The 22,220-nt window shown below is 28.3% G+C and overlaps 1 protein-coding gene across 2 annotated transcripts in view; it reads right to left on the bottom strand.

Annotated features, from left to right (window-relative positions):
- Nucleotides 1–647: 647 nt before the first annotated feature.
- LOC135931704 (uncharacterized) overlaps nucleotides 648–22,220 on the bottom strand; it is a 70,269-nt gene continuing 48,696 nt past the window's right edge. For both annotated transcript variants that reach the window (XM_065468973.1, XM_065468972.1), the window contains exons 3-12: nucleotides 19,799–20,113; nucleotides 10,724–11,475; nucleotides 10,020–10,522; nucleotides 8,141–8,278; nucleotides 5,274–5,680; nucleotides 4,567–4,686; nucleotides 2,439–2,674; nucleotides 1,795–1,920; nucleotides 1,389–1,580; nucleotides 648–1,199 (exon numbers count right to left, since the gene is read on the bottom strand). In XM_065468973.1, coding sequence (XP_065325045.1) covers nucleotides 1,115–1,199; nucleotides 1,389–1,580; nucleotides 1,795–1,920; nucleotides 2,439–2,674; nucleotides 4,567–4,686; nucleotides 5,274–5,680; nucleotides 8,141–8,278; nucleotides 10,020–10,522; nucleotides 10,724–11,475; nucleotides 19,799–20,113 — 2,874 coding nt within the window. In that variant the 3' untranslated portion in view covers nucleotides 648–1,114. The remainder of the gene's footprint in view (nucleotides 1,200–1,388; nucleotides 1,581–1,794; nucleotides 1,921–2,438; nucleotides 2,675–4,566; nucleotides 4,687–5,273; nucleotides 5,681–8,140; nucleotides 8,279–10,019; nucleotides 10,523–10,723; nucleotides 11,476–19,798; nucleotides 20,114–22,220) is intronic.

Here is a 22,220-nt window from a genome sequence, read left to right as displayed (position 1 = left end):
AAATATATTCCGAATCCCCAATATTTTTTAAATATTTTAAAAAAGATTTGAATAAAACGTGGGGATTCAAGATCTCGAATCCCCATGTTGGGATTATGAATCCCAAATGATTCCGTATCCCAATATGACATATATACTCTCATAATAATGTGTCATGAACTAAATTATATATTTTGAATGAACTCAATACCTTTATTAACCTTAAATATTCATAACAGATATAACACATATTAACTGGATAAAGAATAATATAGTTTGAATGGAATAGCTTACCATAATATGATTTTAGCCTGCAACATGGTATAACCATTTATATATAATATAAATAATATAGAATATTATTAATAATAATTATAAAAATAAATATTTCTTTGAGTGCTAACAAAAAAAGGATATATAAATTAGATTTATTAAAATATAGGTTAACATAAATTATTGCATTTATTCACATTTAAATAATATTTAATTTTCAATTTTCCCAAAAAAATAATTTACATTAAACATGCCTATATTATTGCTACAAGCTCGTAAGAAATGATTTTAATGAGTCGATAGGAAATTATAAAATTAACAATCAATTAATATTTCGTATAAAATATTATTGAAGTATATAAATAAATTCATAGTAAATGTCAATTTTTTAAAAAAATATGGACCCGCATAAAGGAATGAATTATATACATAAGATCAAAATTTTATATAACAAGTAACGCATTATGTATTTAATAGGAGGCAACAAATATATGAATTTATCTTAAACAAATAAAAAAAAATTTTTTTAGTAACATAAATTATACTTGAAATTCAAAATTGTCATCGATGTCAAGCGTTTCCTGATTTGTTATATTACACTTTAAAATAAAAAAAAATTGGGAAAAACAAAATAATTTTTATTCTAACCCTTTAAAATAGGTCGTGGTTTTTTCTTAACGAAATAATTTTTTAGGAGAAACTATGTAGAATAAAAACATAAGCATTTCATGGTGGGGAGTGGGATAAACTTATTAATTATAAGGGTATATAGAATATAATTTGCCTTTACAATTTACTCTTGGTTACAAAATGACACGATTTTATAAATATTATATAATAAAAGATAGCTTTTATGATAAATTTAAGTAAAACGTCGTTTCAAATCGTAAACGTATTTGTGCAAAGTTTTGGAAAATGCATCCACGAGGTATTCGTTCGAAAGACCCCTTGCAATAAAAAGATTTTTTATTATTTAAAAAAAAAGAATTAAAATTTACCTCACAAATTATTATTACGTTTAAGATGAATGGCATGAAATAGAATTAAAAGCAACCTGGAATGAACGACATTATGAATAGCATTTCAAAAAAATGAAAAGTAAAAAGATAACATTCAAAAATAAAAAATTTTGTTACGGGACATCGATGCAGCAAAAATAGAGGAGTCGGGAGGAGACTCCGTTGTGACGGGGGGCTATAACCATGTCCGAATAATAAATTTCGAATGTATCGGCGGGTACAGGATTATAGACCGCGTATAACCGGTCAGATGAGACAGAGAAACATATCGACATCCACTTACCACAGTTTCGACTTAATAGATTGGTCCTGTAATAATGAAAGAAATCTATGTTAAAGGTCTAATTTTTACATCAAATCAAATAGACTTCTCTGAAAGATTTTCAAATCAATTTGGAAGCCCCTATTTAAATCCAACCAAAAATGTTAAATTGTATTAAAATCAAATGAAGAAACTAAATTGCAGTGAAAAAGGTTGTGAGCAAATTCAAAAAAAACCCATTAACCTTTAATCATGTATTACTTGATGCATGTAGAACTTTTCCGAGTGACAGGATCAAAAATTTGGATAATTCGCGGTTTTACCAGTTTGATTAAGTCCTCGTTGAAATCAGCTATTTGAGAGGAGCTGTCGACTTGCACAAAATTTCTTTGATAAATTCAAGATATTTTTTTAAGAAATAGAAATAAAAAGAAAGCCCATTGGAAAAATATGATTAATAAATAAAAGAATGAAGAATAAAAGCAACAAAGATTTTTCAAGGCGACCTTTATATTATATTGATTGTCCCATGGGTCTTTGAATTATATATACATGATGTTTTAAAATTTTTCGGCAAATTACCGTGAAAAAATTTGGATTTCTAGTGGAAGTCGATGTAACCCGAAGCTTCCCCAAAAAGGTTTTAGTACCGGACAACTTGTGCAATCATTTTAAGGGCAGGAAGGGACGTTTTTTAGGTAATAATAATGAGAAGTTGTGTTTTTTTCCTTCATAAAAATTAAGGGCCAAATAAAAAACAGATCAAAAATTTTCCAATACCAATATCTAGTCTGGAATAAAAAAAAAGGTAGCGGATGAGAAGGAAAAGGGAGAGAAGGATGTAGAAAAAGACATTCAATTAAAGTTGAATTATTTATTCGTGTCTATTATTAAAAAATACAAACTTCTGGGAATGAATGAAAGACATTAACCGAGCAGGGACACAGTTAACTACAGTGGACACTTTAAAGAGAGTGAGTAAAGAGACCTCGTAGCTCGTTTCCGCTGGATATATCCGGCCCAATGTACGATGCAAAGGCAGGCCAAAATCAGTCCGGAACAAAGGTTTATATGACATTTTGATATCGGTGTGCCCAAATCGGGACAGACGGATAAAACGGTCTACCTTACGTATATGTTTCTAATTTATTTTTGCGTAGCAAATAGTATATGATAAAATTAATAATGTTAATATGTATTTTGTTCTCTAAAACGTGCTTATGATAAGTCTTCTGGCTAACAAGAAACAGATATTAAATGTTAATTATCAATCTATAGACATACCCCCAAGAATAAAGGAGTCATTCCATAATAAATCTTTTAAAATAAAGTGATATAACTGTTATAATCGTCATTAATTTTAGATGATTAATAGATATTTTTGAATAGTTAATTAATTGGAGATCGAAAATTTTACATTATGTTTTTTACAATAGGAATTTGCATATGGTAATTACTGTATGTCCACTTTTTTAAAATATATAACTAATTGTAATTTAAGATTTATTTGTAATACACTTATAATTGATGCACCATAAAAACCACGTTTTACAGTAATAGCGAAATAACTAGGGCTTGGCCCATATACAAATTTTTTACATATGATATCCAATGCCTCGAAATGTAGCCAATAGATGTCCTAACCTTTCTACCATCTGTGGAAAATTTAACCAAACTGCGGTAAATCATGAGTTAGTCCTTTTGAAAAATCGACTAAAGTGAGCAGCGTAACAACATTAGAATGTGAATCGTTAGATATCTTTCAATTCTTTTCTTGTTGCAAATATAACATCATATGTTTACCTACTTTATCCTTTAAAATGATTCGATTTATTTTATGAATTACAAATAAACTGAATTAAGGTTCCACTTGTTAATAAAATAGAATATTATATAAGCAATCATCACAAAATAACTAAAAACAATGAAAATATCGGATCGGTTTTTTTTAAATATCGGCCCAATCCGATATTATTTTTGGCCCAGATTCGATTCGATTCAATATCACAGCCTTAGGATTAACGTAAAAGAATTTTTTAAATTTATGTAAAATTGCTTTTAAATCCTTTTTATAATTTTATTTTTGAAATTTCAACCTATTTATTTACATTAAAATAATAATTATAAAATTTTATTAAATTATTTATAAACAGCAAAAAATAAACTGGCAGAAGCAGTGTGCATGTTTATACTAGGCTTCCTTAATAATAAGAAGAAAAAAAATTAGGACAGTCTAGAAGACCTTAGGAAAATAATATGGATAGTTATTAAACCAGGTGAGATAGATCTCTCCGAGGAAATTATCCATGACAAAAATTATTTTAAAAAATATATCTAATCACCCTGAGAAATGGGCAAAAATTAATAAAAAGTTAGAGGAAATCTCCTTATATAATATGAGCATGAATCAATAAAAGGGTAGAGGTTAATCTCCCTATATCTGAGAAAATAGCCATGGAAAACGCTGGTAAAATAAATAATTGTGCACTAGAAATATATAATATCCAATAATATGGAAACAAAAATAGAAAATAAGAAAAAGTATGTTAACAACCATAGCCGTAATAGTAAGAGTTATGATATATCCAGTAATACGGGTAGTTTTCTTTATCGTGAGATAATACGGGTAGTTTTCTCCATCGTGAGAAATTACTTAATTGTTCAAAGGGTTGATTTTACAAGGTTTCCTTTTTAAAAAAGGAAAAGTCACGATCAAAAAAGGAAAAGTTTCAATCAAAAATGGAAAATCATTATTTATTATATTTTTTTTAAATAAATTTATAATTTTTTCAAGATGGCGCTCTAACTGAACTTTGAAGTCCCATATCTGATTTAGCGAGATTTAAAATTTTGATTATAATTAAATTTACAACATATATACAACTATCATACCAAATTTCATTCATTTTAAAAACACTGATCGATTTTATATGGAATCACCCAAAAAGCAGCAGATAACATTAATATTTATACTATTATATTAATGAGAAGTTCTCATATTAAAGACTAATAGTGAATGATATTAATTTAAACCTGAAACATATCAATGATATGAATCCGAACTAATTTATCTATGTCTTCGGGGAAATTCAAGGCGGGAACGCGAACATTTTCGTAAGAAACGCTGATGGCGTTTAGGTATTCTCTAGGAACCTATTTCGGGAATATAAAGTTTTTAGGGGATTAAAGTTAGCGATCGGTTGACCAAATTGAATCATCAATAAATGTGATTGGCGTGAATTTACGTATGTGCTAGTTTATATTTTTAAAAAAACTCTAATTTTCAAAAAAATCAATTTTAACGTTCTTGCTCTTGGAATATATGATGAAATTAAATTTATGTATTATAAACTACATGATAGCTTTGTTTTTCTATGCAAATACGTTTAATGTAATCATTGTTCAAAGCCTTTTATAGGGAAGGAGATTAAATTCATTATAATAGCAGAAAGTTTAAGTTACAAAATTGGCAAAAAAAATGTAAATGGCTAAAATTTTTGCAAATTAGTTTGAATTTTGTCAACAAATGATAAAAATTAAGAATGTAAAAAATATTGGCTACATACAGTATTACTTTACTTTGCAAACATTAACATAAAAATATGCCATAAATATTAAGCCAATGTATAATAATGAGTATGTGATTCGCAAAGAAAGAATATAGAGGAATGATCATTGTTATTCGTTATATAACCGAATCAAAACTAATTTAATTTTAAAGCATATAAAAATAATTTTACCCGAAAAATCTGACGAAAATTTTCGATGAGAAAGGCTAAACAAGAAACTCCGGCCTGAAACCGCAAGTCGTTAGTGCCCACAGGCCCTGGACAGCAAACGTGCTGACCGCCAAAGCTGACTTCATTATCTAAACCACTGTAACATAAATTATCAAGGCGGTCCGGGCTGGTTTTTATTTTGCGAGATTCCAAGGAAGCCGTAATTGATTCTTGTTCAAATACGGAGGGGTGGAAAAGAGTGGGCGTCAGGCATATGGCGAGGTTGTGGGCAGTCATGAGAGCTCCCGGGGCGACAGAGACAGAACGAAGAACGGAAAGTAGCGGAATAAGGGCTTCCCGCTTCTCGACAGCTAAAAGCGGGCTCCAGCGGTTTAGATCTCGTAAGCAGGACCGAGCTCGACCTTTAACTAATGAAAGAGATTGCCATGGTTTTTTATTAAAGGTAAACATTGGAACGTAGAAGTTTCCATTTAAAATAATGAAATTCAATCTAAAATAATTTTATATTGAATCAAAAAATAGTAAAGCCTGTGTCCAAAATATGAAAAAATTCGATGAGCAAACTTATAAAAAAAATTATTAAATAGGGCCCAATTCATTTTTTCGATTTTTCAAAAGTTTTGAAAATTCCAAAAGTTTTATATTTTAGACTTCACTAAAGTTTTAAAACTTCATAAATAATTTTTAGTGACTAATGATATTTTTTTATGGAACAAGTGAGAATATACAAATATATATAGCCTGGCTGACAAGCCTGTCAATTGACTGAAATGAAAGTAAATTTCACAAGTTTTTTAATGAGATGTATCATATAATTATTATGTATTTTTTTTTAAATAAACCTGTTTTCAATTTAATTAAATAATAAATATAATCTATATCAAAAATTTTGATTATGGGTTAGCCTTCAATACAATTTACCAATAGTTGAACAGATGGTCCAAATTTCAGCAGAATTCTATAGGAAATCAGGGTTTCCTCACATACTGTGTGCAAATGATGGCAAACCGCGAGGATTAAACAAATAAAGAACAGTAGTTCAATATTTTTTAACCATAAAAAATACAATTCCATAGCGAGACAGGCCCTAGTAAACCACCAAGTAACGTTATTATATAGTTAATACATAAAAATTAATTCATTTCCTCTATTGTTATTGAAGTTGGCTACCTTGATTTATCTTATATAGGAGAATCTTCAGAAAAGGCAAATTTTATGAGGGAATTATAATATCAAAATACCTAATCCAAATTTTCTCCCTTCAACTCATATATTATCTCCATATGTATTTGTTGGAGATGATGCTTATCCATTATTAGATTTTTTGATGAAACCTTATATATAATTTGGATGACCAAGAATTTGAAAGTTACGAATTTTATAAAAAAAAATCTTAATACATATGGTTTAAAATATTTATTTGTAAAAAAAGAAAGAGTTAATGATATCATATTTTTAAAAAACCGTTGATTCAAGCAAATCGCCACTTTTGTTATGAAAAATTACAATTACAAATATCGGAAATTGCTGGAGAAGAATCAAACTAAAGAAAGTTATGAAAAGTTATTTTTCACTTATCTTTCTCTAATGCTAAAAAAGTTTCTATCTCTAATCAAATTTTTTTATCTTACATTACAAAAAAAAGAGATAGAGGTAATATCGGATGTAATGTTGTTAAATCTAACATTTCAATACGGCTTAACCAAGTCTTTAGCCTAAAAAAATTTAAAACCTCTAAGTTGAGAGTGATATCTTACATTACAAAAAAAAGAGATAGAGGTAATATCGGATGTAATGTTGTTAAATCTAACATTTCAATACGGCTTAACCAAGTCTTTAGCCTAAAAAATTTAAAACCTCTAAGTTGAGAGTGAGGTAATATCGGATGCAATGTTGTTAAATTAACATTTCAATACGGTTTAACCAAGTCTTTAGCCTAAAAAAATTTAAAACCTCTAAGTTGAGTCTCAACTTAAAGATTGAGACAATTTAAACTTTGTTAAGCCGTTTTGGAGTTAGAAATATTAACAACCTCAATAGGATGGATATGATGTTCAGAGACCGGGAAAAATATACAATGCCTACAAAATATTGTCAACAAATTTTTTATATTTTTTATTGTATTTTAAATATATACTGGATAGATTGATTCGAATATAGTCCTTTTGATGAAGCTTTTATTTCTATTAAGTCAAAAAAATTTCAGGCCAAGCCAGAATGTTAAAAAAATTTCAATAAATTTCGTATTTTATATGATTTTAGTTGTAAATAGAAAATATGAGCAGCAAATGAATGCTAAACTATTAATTATATAATATTCCGACCTTATCCATAATTTTAAAAATCGGCAAGGCCTAATATTGTAAAATTGATCCCTGTTCGAATTTTATTTATAAGCCAGGCCTGGATAATTTTTTTCAGCCAGGCTTGATTGCTAATTTTTTATTTTTAAGACAGACCCGGATTTTTAAACTTTATTATTTTTTGGCATTCGATAACACTAAAATGTTGAAACTTTAATTAAATTATAACTAAAAATATTTAATAAAAAATTTATAAACCTCTTAGAGAATTGCAGGTAGATTCTAAGCCGCGATTAAAAATTAAAAATAAGGGTCGGGCTTAGGTCCAAAAAAAATTTAAAATCGGATTTCTGTGATAAGGACAGTGCAGTTAGTGATTTTTATTTCACCAAAATGGTTTTCATTTATATTTTTTTAAATTAAATATTAGGATATGGCTTACAAATAAAATAAAAATTAATAGCAGAGAAAATTTAAATGCAGGGTACTACTTCAAATAACAAATAAAATCCTTATATCATGAACTGAAATGCAATAAATATTATTATAATCAATGCGCATTACCATTTGCGAATATCGAAATCAAAAGTTGAGACATCTCTTTTGAGAAGATAGGTCCATCAGCTATCTCCCTGTAATACTGTTTAACAACGTCGGCGACATCGTAAATTTGAAATTCGTAAAAAGGTACAGTATTTTCACCTAAAATATATTTTTCTAAAATTAGAAATAGTAACTCGGATAATATTCTACAAAAATTCTTAATAAATATTACTTTTGATTTTATCATTTATATTAGACTGCAAGAAATAAATATTTTCAAACCAACCCGATAAGTAGGAAGAAAGCATTTTCCCAACATGAACCCAAAATTTTATAAAAAAATTCCTGATACGACTTAATATCTAATTTATTCTTCTCAGCCCGAAAATCAAAATATAACAAATATTTATCATAATATCTTTTTATTTTAATATATTATAAGAAAGAAATAATCTAAAAATGAATAAAATAGTAAAATAATATATAATCAAACCATGATTTATATGATAACCGAATAAATTCAAAATTATAACAAAAAAATTTTCTAACCAGCGCTAACTCACTTCTAAAAAATTTCCCAATTCAACCCAACCAGATTTAAGAATTTAATAAACCGACACACAATTTGTAGACCTCAAGTTTATATATAACTAACATAAGGTCTCTTGAATGTTGGGGTGCTCTATTTGTGCATTTCTTTAGTTGACTTTTAAGAAAACGGATGCATCAAGTTTAATAAATTTTTTATTCCAAATTATGAGTTATAATGTTATTAATTAAGATAAGACCAGCGTTCTAGCGCTAATATCAGATAGCAAGCCAAAAATTGTGCACTGCAAAATCGATTCCAAAAACTTAGATATTTCGAGCGCTTGCAAATTAAAAAATTATTCGTCTGCTCACAATTGTATTAATTCTGAATAATTTCAATATTTTAAAATAATAGGCGAATATATAATATAATTTATTAAATGTTTAATTTCTCAAAAGCAAGAAAGCTTGGTATTGGCCTTACTGTATAAATTTTATATTTGAAAATATTGATAGGGAAAATTTTCTAATTAATAAACAAAAATTTTTAAGAAATTTTAATAAATTATAATTCTATTAAAAAAAAATCTTGAACTCTAAAATTAAAACGACTCAACACATATATAATCATATCACCCACCACACACTTTTTATCATAAAACATTAGAATCTTGTATCGACCTATTTTTTTAGGCCTAATATGATATTTTTCCGACAAATAATTTTCCATATAGACAGAGTCCGATCCAAGCTCTTATTTTTGAAATAGGTCTTGGTTCAATCCGTAAAATATTCTACTGAATAAAATGCATGATTGCTTGAATAAGAGCTGGAGGAATAAAATTTTGGCGTTTAATTGAAAAGAAATAAATGAATAGAAAATTTCTCCAGAGTGCGACCCAAAAGAAAATTTACAAATCAAAGAAAAATTAGAGGAAAATTGAACTGGGGAAAAAGTATATGATTTTTTAAAGAGAGAGAAAAATATAAGCGTTACAAAAAAATTTTCATTTTAAAAATTACATTTTGCAAAGGCCCATACGACTCGGCATGAAAGAAAATTTTAATATCAAAGTCTGTTTATATAGTCTGTCCGAGCACATCAATCCAAGTCGATCAGATCTGTGCAAGGATCTACTTTTTATCGTTAAATCAAAACATTTAAAAATGACAAGTCTTTTTTAAATGATAACTCAAATATTTTGGAAATAACATTTAAGGCAATCCAATATCATGTGAATAATATAAATTATATTCAAATATTTATAAATAAAATTATATTTTTAAACATATAAAATGAAATATTTAATTTGTCATTATAAATTTTTTAAGAGATTTTTGTTTTGTAATGTAATTCGATTAACACTACCCAGGCGATAAGCGTCTTCGATACGAGTTCTAAGTGCATATATACGAGCACTAGATCCAGCCTTACGGAACACCCCTGTGTGATCATGAGCTTGAGAGCGAATGTATTGCAAGGCCGAAGTTATGATAGGTGGCAGACCGCGTGATTTTCCGTCTCGCAGTAAAGCAGAACCAAATACAAACGATGAGAGAGATGCGGGTGAGCCACGCGGAAATGAGGCAGAAGATAAAACGGGGGCAAAAAGTCGTGCGGTCAAACGCGTAACAAGGGCAGCGCCGGCGCTGCTTTTTAGAGTAATGGACCTGGGAGAGGATGGGGCTGCTATAAGTAAATTGCGAGCGGAAGTGTATTGGGGGAAACGCACCAAGGCGGCATTACGTAGTAGTGCCAGGTCTTTAGTTGACGCTAATGATAGCGATACGTAACGACTCACACCACCGACTCGCTTACCATGACGATTTTGACTAGAGTCATCTTGGTCCGAAAGCGGGGAATGAGGCGAGCTGTTTTTTAATTCAAATGTAAATGAAAAATGATTAAGAAGGATTAGCATTTTTATTCAACATCATAAGTTAATTATGATTTTAACCAAATTAAAGTATTGATAAATAGTTATATTAACTCAAATTGTCATGTAAAATTTATTTAATGTACAGAAAGAGATACATGGTTAAAATGCAATAGGTCAGAATAAATTTATGAACCTAAAGAGGGTTGCATCGGGGCAGCGAAATCGTTGACGGTCGTAGGTTTCGTAGCGTCGGGACGGTTTAAAGAAGCTATTAGTATCTCTTGGAAAATCGAGAGCACAACTTTCGTCAAGTGTATTAATAGGAGAGGTGGGATGCCAAATATCACGAGTTGACTTAAGACCAGCTGCGTGTGACACCCTCTTGCAAATCGCAAAAAGTCTAACCTTATTTTTTGGAGGTGTATCAGGCCTCTGGGCCAACAAACGATGATAGAGGTCAGGTGCTGAGCGAAAATGTGACTTACGTAGGTAGTAACCGTGAGGAAAGATGGCCACGGAACTACTGGAAACGTCCTCTGAGTATTCGACAAAGCTAGCGGAAGTTGGGACTTGACGAACAAATAGATTATCATGCGCGTAATCCGCGCGAGAGTGTGATGAGCAAGCGGAAAAAGTATCACATGGATCGAGCATCGATATGGCTAACTCTTCATTTTGTTCGCCTTCCTCCGTTATTTCTTTATGGTTATCAATCCCCTTTAAAGATATTGAAGAGGACGAGGAGGAAGTAGAAGAGAAAAATGAACGGTTAGTGGCATGATGACTATCGCTGTAACGGGAGCGTCTGCGAGATTCGAACGAGGATATCCAAGGGCGTCGCCTTAGAACAACATCGCGGCACTTACGGAAAAAGTGATAGTCAGTTAAACGTGATGACAACCTACGATGAGAGTCTTGAATTGATCGCCCCATTCGTGAACTCCTCTATCAAACCGAAATAAATCCATTTATATCATAAATAAGTAAATATTTATTTCTCAAGTCACAAAATGTGATATTTCTACTAATTCTTACTAATTAAGTCATATCAGAGATGCCCACCCTTTTAGCGGATAACAATCCCAAACCGATACTAACATGGTGTTGGCCGATATTATCATTACCAAAAAATAATAATGTAGTATAAATATTGAAAAAATCAGATATAATTATCTAAATATCATCTTTTATTTATTATTTATAAATAAATCAAAAAATAAATAGGAAATAAAGTTTAACAGCACCTTCACTCGGTTCCATGTCAATTCAGCCAAACTTTTATCGAGAATAAATTTCATAGCAATTTTATCGCGAATTCACATAAGCGAATACTTTTCCGCGAATTATTTATAGTGAAACCCTTATCACGAAACCTTTAAAGCGAATACATACATTACAACAAAACTTTTATGGCGAAGTCATTATGACGAAACCCAAATCGCAAAGACAATATAGCGAAAACTATTTAGCGAAAATATTATAACGAATTTAACGATTATGACCTTTAAAATCTCAATTAACATGTTTACAATTTATATTTTTATCCATTTGCGTCAAAAAAAATTTAAAAAATAGCTATATGACAATTATCACTTTTCTATGGCTTTTTCATTGAAATCCCAATTTAACATGTTTACAATTTATATTTTACCCCGACTATATAGTGATGCAAATTAGGTAAAGATTCGATTTAGTCGACTAAATGGTCAACTAAGCCGATTAAATGAATCGAATAAGTCAACTAAATGGTTCAACTTAGTCGACTAATTTAGTCGCTGGAGTTTAGTCTAATTTTTTGACTTAGCCGACTAAATTTAGACGAGTAACAACATTAATTGCTAATAATGGCTATTATATTTTGAAACATTTATTTTTATGATCATTTATAATTGAATAATATTTTTAAAAAAATTTTTTTTTAACAATCTCTTTATTGCTGGCTCAGCCGTTGGCTCACTCAAGCCGATTATTGAGGCGAAATTTATTTATTTGAGTTTAGTGTAGGTGTTGTTAAACGGCTGAGCCAAGCCGGCTTAGTCCTAAACTTAGCCAGTTTTTGAGTCGAAAATTGACTAAGGTTCAAGCCTGCTCATTGAGCCATTTTAGTTGGCTGGTTCGAGTAGGTTCAAGCCGGCTAAGGAGTTGCCTCAAGCCGTCTTTTAAGCCAAAATTTATTTATTTGAGATTAGTATTGTTAAACGGCTGAGCCAAGCCGACCTAGCCCTAAACTCATCTAGTTTTTGAGTCGAAAATTGACTCAAGCCGGCTCTTTGAGCCTAATTAGTCGGCTGGCTCGAGTCGGCTCATGACTTGGCTCAAGCCGACTTTTGAGCCGAAATTTATTTTTAAAGTTCTGAGCCAAGCCAGCTTAGCCCTAAATTCAGCTTATTTTTAAGTTAAAAATTGACTGAGGCTCAAGCCAAAAGGAAGATCTCATAATTAAAAAAGATCTATGACACATATTGCATCGGTATGGCAGACTCTTGTTTTTTTTTCTACCCGCATTATGAAATTGCAAAAAGTATATTGTATTCCTGATGATAATAATTGTTATTTAGGCAAAACTCATTCACAAGTTGCTTAATGATTTTGAGTATAACACCTACTTTAAAAATATTCATTTTAAAAAATAAGACTATGGGGATATTAAATAATCGGAATCAGCTATAAAAAAAATAACATATAAAAAGGATTGATTTATTTTTTATTTATTATTATATTGAATTCGTTTAATGTAATTTTATAAATTATTATTTAATATTATTTGGAAAAAAACACAAATTTAGAATTTGTAAATAAATTATTATAGCCATCATATATATTTTTTAATAATATTTTATTTTTTTGTTTCATGATATTTTATTTTATAGGTATATAAATCATTTTTTTCTTTTAAGCTAAAGATATTTTGATAAATAATCTTTCATTAACTCAACATTTTATTTCTTTTTTTTTCATAGAATTTGATGTAAATCAGAGACCTGCAGGCCCGGCCCTCGGCCCGGGCAGGGCCGGTACGTATTTTAAATTTTTTAAATATACCCGGGCCGGGCCTAAAAAGTTTTTTTTAAAATATATCCGGGCCGGGCTTAAGATTGTTAAACCCGGGCCGGGCCTTAATATTTTTTATAAAAATTTTTACATTATGAGTTAATTGTTATAAAATTATATTATATTATAGTTATGATTAATATAATATTGGGTGATGGTTAACACTACCTAACAACCCACAGATCGATCTAATTATTAATCTCCTGCAAATTTATTCAAAGTATTAATATATTTTTTTATAATTCATATCTAAATTTTTACAACATATTTTACCAAAACAATCAAATAAAGGAATATCTTAAATAAGCCCCAATATTCAAGTATTATTAATATATTTTTTTATAATTCATATCTAAATTTTTAGAATATATTTTAAAACAATCAAATAAAGGATTATCACTTCTTAAAGTTTGTAATTGATTTTACTTAATATAAAGCATTTTTTAATTGAAAAATTTGTTTTACACAAGTATCATTTTATTTCTCTTTTTCTCTGTCCCAAATTCAAGCAATTACGTATGTAGTCAGGGACAAATCGCAAAATGACGGAAAACTATATAAAAGATTATATTAAATTACAAGAGGCTCATGAAGTAAATGAAATACCATCGACCAGTCAAATTACGACTGTTGTTAAACAAACTGAATCGTTTTATGACAAATGAGGCGATGGTAATTCTGGTAATATGTCAATACCCGATGATGAATATTATAATTACATAAATAATAGATAAAACATTTAAGGTGGATAATTTGTTAGAGTGGTGGGCGGCTCATCAAAGCGAATTTCCAATTTTAGCAAAATTGGCAATTCCTGCTTTAAGTGCAAGCTGTGAGCGGAATTTTTCCACTACTGGGAGAATTCTTGAAGAAAGAAGAAGTAATCTTTAACCTGAAAAGGTAGATATGCTTCTCTTTCTTCATGATAATTTGTGAATTTTTAATATCTTTCTTGAGTATTGGGTTTCGTCAATCATGCTGGTTTTTTACTTTGCAAACTGTCAAATATTTATTGCATTTATTATATTTACCTTGAGTCATGAAAGTTTTTAATCCAACATTTTTCTTTATTTTTTTTTACAATATTATATAATATAATTATCATCTTTTGTTAAAAATTTATATTATAAAATAAATTATATTAATATTGTGCAATTAGATTATATTTTCAAAATACTATTTATTATACATGCATTTTTTTAAATAGCGATTTATTTTTATTTTATAAATTAAATAGAATTAAATACAATATATTATATTCTCAAAATATTTTCCATTTTTATAAATTAAATATTAGTTTTATTTTTTTTAAATGTAATATAAAATATAGTATATGACAAATATTATTACCATTTTTATGAATATTAATTTTATTTTTATAAATGCAATATAGAATATAGTATATGCTCAAAATATCCATTTTTATAAATAACAGTTTTATAATTTTTATAAATTCAATATAATATTCTCAAAATATTAGCTTTTTAACATGCATTTTTTAAATAATAAGCGATAATACTTGCTGAAAAATATGGTAAAATACCTCATAGGTGAATTTTTGTATATACCAGGTCGAATATAATTTTAAAAAATTCCGAACCGGGCCTGAAATTTTTAAATCCGGGCCGGGCCTTAAATTTTTAAAACCGGGCTGGGCCGTAAAAAAATTTTTTTTTAAATATCCGGGCCGGGCCTAAAAAATTTAAAACCGGGCCGGGCCGGGGCGTGCAAATGGTACCTCTGCAGGTCTCTGATGTAAATATTAATTAAATTTTTTATTAAACATTTTTAAAGGTGATTTTATAAATGTTAAGTATTGTTTATGAATTTTTAAATGGTTTTTTAATATTAATATCAGATAGGTGCAGAGGTAATTTGCATGGCCCGAATTTTTAAAATAGAAAAATTTCGTCCAGGATTCTATTTTCAAAAAAAAATTAGGACTGGCAAGAATTTTTTTAAAAATATTTAGACATAGTCCGTGATATATATACTCAGGGCCGGATCGTCCCGTAATTTTTTAATGTTATTTTTAGTCTAACCACCATCTTTCAATCGTTTAAGTTGTTATTGATATTTCTATCTTCAATATCAACAAAGATTTTACCTTATAATATTATATATATACTTGTTGAACATATTTTGATTTGATAAGAAATTTAAATCTTCTTTGTAAATAAATCATTTTTGAGGAATTCTTTTGAGAATTTTATAATAAATAAACAATCTTTAAGCTAAATCTTTTATAGTTTTTTATTAGCATCTTTGTAAAATTATCTATTTTTTTAGTATATTAAAAGATGTGGTTTTTTCTAAATAATTTTTTTTAAAATATTTATCTTTTTTATGTTATTCTATATGATCATTTTAACGAAAATATTTTAATGTGACAATTGTCATATTCGTTATTTTTTAACATTTTTGAAACTTTTTGACATAAAGGGTAAAATACTATTTATATTGTAAAGATGTTAAATTATAAATTCAATGAAGATGTTTCTTGGAAAATTGGTAATTATTATAACCTGTATTTTTAAACATTTTAGGTTTTTTTTTATGCTAATGGCCAAAAATATGTCTTATTAACATTATAAATTAAAATTTCAATTAAGATGTACCATATAAAAGTGACAATTGTCATAATCGTTATTTTTAAAGTCTTTAAAAATTTTGATATAAATGAGCTAAAATAAGTATTGCTAACATGTTCAATAAAACTTCAGCGAAGATGTACCCTAGATAAGTGACAATTGTCATAATCGTTATTCTTGAAGTTTATTGAATTTTTTTGACGCAAATGGGTATAAATATAGGTTGTAAATTGTCACTTTCCTACATATTCATGAAATTTAAATTTGACATTTTTACAATATATTTGAACCCATTTGGGTCAAAAAAATTCAGAAAACTTTAAAAATACCGATTATTACAATTGATTCTTATCTATACATTTTCACTGAAGTTTTATTTTGACATGTACGCAATCTATATTTTTGCCCATTTGCGTCAAAAAATTTAAAAAACTTAAAATAATGAGTATAACAATTGTAACTTTTCCATGGTATATCTTCATGAAATTTTAATTTAATATGTTTACAATCAAAAAAATTCATAAAAACTTTAAAAATGGCAATTATGACAATTGTCACTTTTATATGCTATATCTTCATCAAATTTTAATTTAGCATGTTTACAATATATATTTTTACCCATTTGCGTTAAAAAATTCAAAAAACTTTAAAAATAACGATAACACTTAATCTATAGTACATCTTCATGAAATTTTAATTTAATATATTTACAATATATATTTTTACCCATTTGCGTTAATTTTCCTATTTGCATTAAAAAAATTCAAAAAACTTTAAAAAAAAAGATTATGACAATTGTCACTTATCTAGGGTACATCTTCACTAAAGTTTTATTTAAATATGTTAGCAATACTTATTTTAGCCCATTTACATCAAAAAAAATTTAAAAACTTTAAAAATAACGATTATGACAATTGTCACTTATCTATAGTACATCTTCGTGAAATTTTAATTTAACATATTTACAATATATATTTTTGCCCATTTGCGTTAAATAATTCAAAAAACTTTAAAAATAACGATTATGACAATTGTCACTTATCAATAGTACATCTTCACTGAAATTTTAATTTAACATGTTACAAACTATATTTATACCCATTTGCTTCACTAAAAATTAAATAAACTTCAAAATTAACGATTATGACAATTATCACTTATCTAGGGTACATCTTCACTGAAGTTTTATTTAAACATGTTAGCAATACTTATTTTAGCCCATTTACATCAAAAAAAATTTAAAAATAACGATTATGACAATTGTCACTTATCTATAGTACATCTTCATGAAATTTTATTTAACATATTTACAATATATATCCTTACTCATTTGCGTTAAAAAATTTAAAAAACTTTAAAAATAACGATTATGACAATTGTCACTTATCTATAGTACATCTTCACTGAAATTTTAATTTAACATGTTACAAACTATATTTATACCCATTTGCTTCACTAAAAATTAAATAAACTTCAAAATTAACGATTATGACAATTATCACTTATCTAGGGTACATCTTCACTGAAGTTTTATTTAAACATGTTAGCAATACTTATTTAGCCCATTTACATTAAAAAAAATTTAAAAACTTTAAAAATAACGATTATGACAATTGTCACTTTTATATGTTACATCTTAATTGAAATTTTAATTAACATGTTAAAAATACATATTTTTGTCCATTAGCGTCAAAATAAATCTAATGTTTAAAAATATCGATTATTATAATTGCCAATTTTCGAAGGAACATCTTCATTGAATTTATAATTTAACATCTTTACAATATAATTATTATTTTACCCTTTTGTGTCAAAAAGTTTCAAAAATGTTTAAAAATAACGAATATGACAATTGTCACATTAAAATATTTTCGTTAAAAAGATCATATAAAATAACATAAAAAAGTTTAATATAAATATTTTTAAAAAAGTTTAATATAAATATTTTTAAAAAAGTTATTTAAAAAAACCTAATTCTTTGAATATACATAATAGATAATTTTACAAAGATGATAAAAAAAACTATAAAAGATTTCGTCCCATCCAAAAGATTGTTTATTTTTTATAATAAAATTCTCAAAAAATTTCCTCAAATACAAAGAAAATTTAAAATTATTATCAAATGTTCAAAAATCTTTTTCAAAAGATTTTTTTTGCTTAAAATTTTGGGCAAGACATGAAAATCACTAATAAATTGTTACAAAAATAATATTAAAATAGCAGCATTATTAAAAAAAGATCAAATAAATAAATCTATTTTCATAATATAATATAAATTATTATGTTTAAAAAAATTTAAGAACAAAAAAATATTTATATTCTTTTAAAATATTTAAATAAATAAATTTTGGCTCAAAGTTAGACTCGAGCCAACTCCTGGGCCGGCTTGAGCCAACTCCTGGGCCGGCTTGAGTCAACTCCTGAGCCGACTTGAGCACCGCTAAGCCGGCTTGAGCCAACTCCTGAGCCGGCTTGAGCTAACTCCTGAGCCGGCTTGAGCCATGACCGGCTTAAGGCAACTCCTGAGCCAACTTTTGAGCCTAAGCCAATTTTTAGGCTCCACCTGGCTTTTTAACACTAAGTTTAAGCCAATATGTAATGCATAACTACAAGGCATTCATGCTGTGATACAGCATATTTATTTTTTTTTCCTTAATTACTCAAAATTAACTCTTAAAAGTAATTTTTACTGAATTCCCAGAAGATGATTTTGCTAAGTAAAAAGTTTAATTTTCACAGAACATGATTTTTGATTTTTAAAATTAATCATTAGTCTGTGTCTTAATAACTCGGAAAATTGAATATATAAATCTGAGAAAATTTTTAAAAAATTACTTAGCAAAATCTTCTTTTTAAAAAATAATCTGAGAAAATCAACAAAGATTCTTAGCTTTTGGTATTTTATCTTGATTGGAAAAATTTCTAAGTATATCAAAATATTTGTTCAAATTTACTTTAAATGGCATATGGCACATTTTAAAATTTATGTTGGGCACGCTCGAGAAGAGCCCAGAAAGATGTTGGTTTTATTTTTTATCATATCAGATAAAGATTACATGCTTACTCAATAGATAATAAGTAACAAAAGATCCATAAAAACCTTTGCGAGTAAATTATTATTCAATATGTTGTTTTTCTTTAAATAAATGTATTCGCAATATATTTATTGTTTCACGGTAATGCGCATGCGATAATGACTTCGGGCAAACACATTCACGGTAAAAAGTTAGCTGTAAAGGGTTCGCGATAAAAGTCGCTAATGTATTCGCTATAATGAATTCGCGGTTAAGGTTTTGCGGAAATAAACTTGCGATATTATCTTTGCTATAAATATTTCGCGGAATAAAATTAGTGGAATTGATTTCGCGATATTACCTTCTTTATAAAATTCTTTCGCGATAAACGACATCCGCGATAAAAGTTTCACTAATTAATCTGATATGCCCTATTTCTTCAATGTAAAACTAAATTTTTTAAAATAATTTATGAAGTTAATCATAAGTATTGGCCACTGGTATCAATTAAAATTGAAAGTATCGGTACATCCCTGAGTGATATCCAATTTAAAATTAAAAAGATATATGTGATATGCAAGTTACAACTGAAATTAATATTTAAATTATTACGTGTTCGAAAAAAGAGCCGATAGCAGGAGTTCTTGTTGAAGATTTAGAGGGGGAAATTAATAAAGGGTGTGTTGTTTTTCTGCTGAGGCTGAGAAAGTTTCTAAAGCTCGAGATGGTTAAACCCTTTATTTTGTTCAAACTAGCGTTGGGATATTGGGTATTGGTAGATATGGTGGGCTGATCGTTGTTTAGTACACCACTAAACCTGAAAGACCCTTTGAAACCTAACCATTCGGGCTCCAGTTTGCGGCCTTTACCGTTGGATGATATGGCCGAGTCAGAACAGCTATGTTTTTCATGATCTGGGTAAAAATCCTTTTTTTTTAATAAATATTTAAATCATGGAAATCAAGAAGATATTTAGGGCTAGAATTTACAAAACGCTTATATAAATGTTTAAATTTGGTATTAAATTTCGCTGGAGGTCTTCACCAAACAATTCCCATTTTCCTTTAAACGACGTTAAAAATCAGAGACCTGTAACGGGCAGGTTTTTAGCCCAACCGCTAATACTATGGGTGGGATAGAATAAACATTGGACTAGCAGGTTGAGTAAAAAATATTTTTAAAATAATGAGCGAGTGAGTTGGAAAGGGGTTTTGGGCGACGAAATGAACAGAACTGGCTAATATTTAATAAAAATCATTACTTTATTTCATAATATTGTATATCTTATAAGTTTAAGCGGAAATATATTAAAATAAAATAAATAAAAAGCCAAATCAACTAATTGGGAAGGCGGGTCAAACAAAATTATTTGATAAATGAGCGGGCGAGTATATAGATATGAAAAACATTTCGCCACGAACTTTTAAACTACTCTTAATTTCCATTAATCTTTGCCCGAACTCACCCTGCACAATTTAATAATTATAATCTCTCATCACACATTGCATAGTTGATCTGAGATAATTTTTAACACATTTTATTGTATACTAACGTTTGTGCAATCGCAGTGAGAGAGCAATTATAAAAGATTGTTTTATGGAGGTGGAACCAATCAGACATTTGGAAGGCACCCTGGATGGAGGGGGGGAGGGCTTTCAGATCAAAAATCCGCCCATTTACACACCACTAAGCTCTACCTTGTTCAGTGTGTATTTTTGTGACATTAAGCCTATTTTCAGATTCGCGGTGAATACAACCAGAAATTTTTCCAAAGGATCGAGTTCAGAACTAATCATTTGAATTACCTTTATGGGGGAAAAATATTTATAATTCCATGCGTTTCAAAATTTGATAGACTTCAGCATTTTAATTTTATCAACAAATATGTTTAATTAATTCCAAATAGCCTAAAAGATATTTTCGAACCCAAACCAAATCCGTTTTAGATCACCCGCTGTAATAAACGAATTTATTCTGATTCCACACTTGCATAAAAAAATTAGAGGATTCAAAGCCATGGCCTTTATTCCTTCCTTCAAATAATCAGAGTTGATTATTACTAGAGCATCGTTTGTGAGCCTGAATTCAGTTCAGTCCAATTTGACCGAACTCGGGCCATTCAGACTTGGATTGACATTTTCTTGGACTCGGACCTCGAATTTTTAAATTATTTTGTTTTCATGTTTTTATATATAATATTTTGAAGAATTTTTTTCGGATAGAATGGGACCTGAAAAAATACGTCCGATACAAGGTTCTAGTAACTTTATTAATTATGCTAATAATGATAGAGATCTGCAAATGACAAATTTTCAGGCCCGACCCGATTGGAATTTAGCTTTTGCTCTGCCAGTTTCCAATTTTTTTTATTGAGGTTGCCAGGCTCTGTTTTTTTTAAATATAAAGCTTAAACGAAATATATGTAGTTGAATACCAAAATAAACAACTATTTATAATATTGGGGAGTGATTAAATTATAAACACTATACTTTATGGATTATTATTGATATCAAATATCAGAATTCATCAATAATCCAGGCATTGCAGACCTCTAAATACTGGATTTAAAATAATAATAATGCGCATATAAATATATTTCGTATTAATTATTATTATTTATATTAACTCGATAAAATAATATTAGATAAGGACAAATTTGCCAAGTCCAATAAGGAATTGTTGGCGGGTGGCATCACATCAAACTAATGAGAATTAAATAAATTAGTTTCTAAACCGTGCTCTTATTGGTCTAATAGAAATGGGCGCAGGTCTGTATAGAAAATTTCACATTTTTTTTCTTCTTCCTTTTAAAGATTAACGTTTAGCTAATAAAGTAAAAGTGTTTAGTTTTATTTATATTATTTCAAGGAAGAGGGAAATAATCTGAGATGATAAAAAAAATCGAGATGAGTTGCGATAAGTAGGGGAAAATATTATAAAATCGTAAATATATATTATATCGAATAGGAATTTGGAATATTTGTTTTTATATCGTATTTTATATAGTATAACTATTATTTATTTTATAATTTTA

This window comes from Gordionus sp. m RMFG-2023, chromosome 1 (genome assembly GCF_954871325.1).
Source record: "Gordionus sp. m RMFG-2023 chromosome 1, tfGorSpeb1-WG-v2, whole genome shotgun sequence".
In the NCBI taxonomy this organism is placed as follows: domain Eukaryota; kingdom Metazoa; phylum Nematomorpha; class Gordioida; order Chordodea; family Parachordodidae; genus Gordionus; species Gordionus sp. m RMFG-2023.
This window is presented reverse-complemented; position numbering and strand designations above follow the sequence as displayed.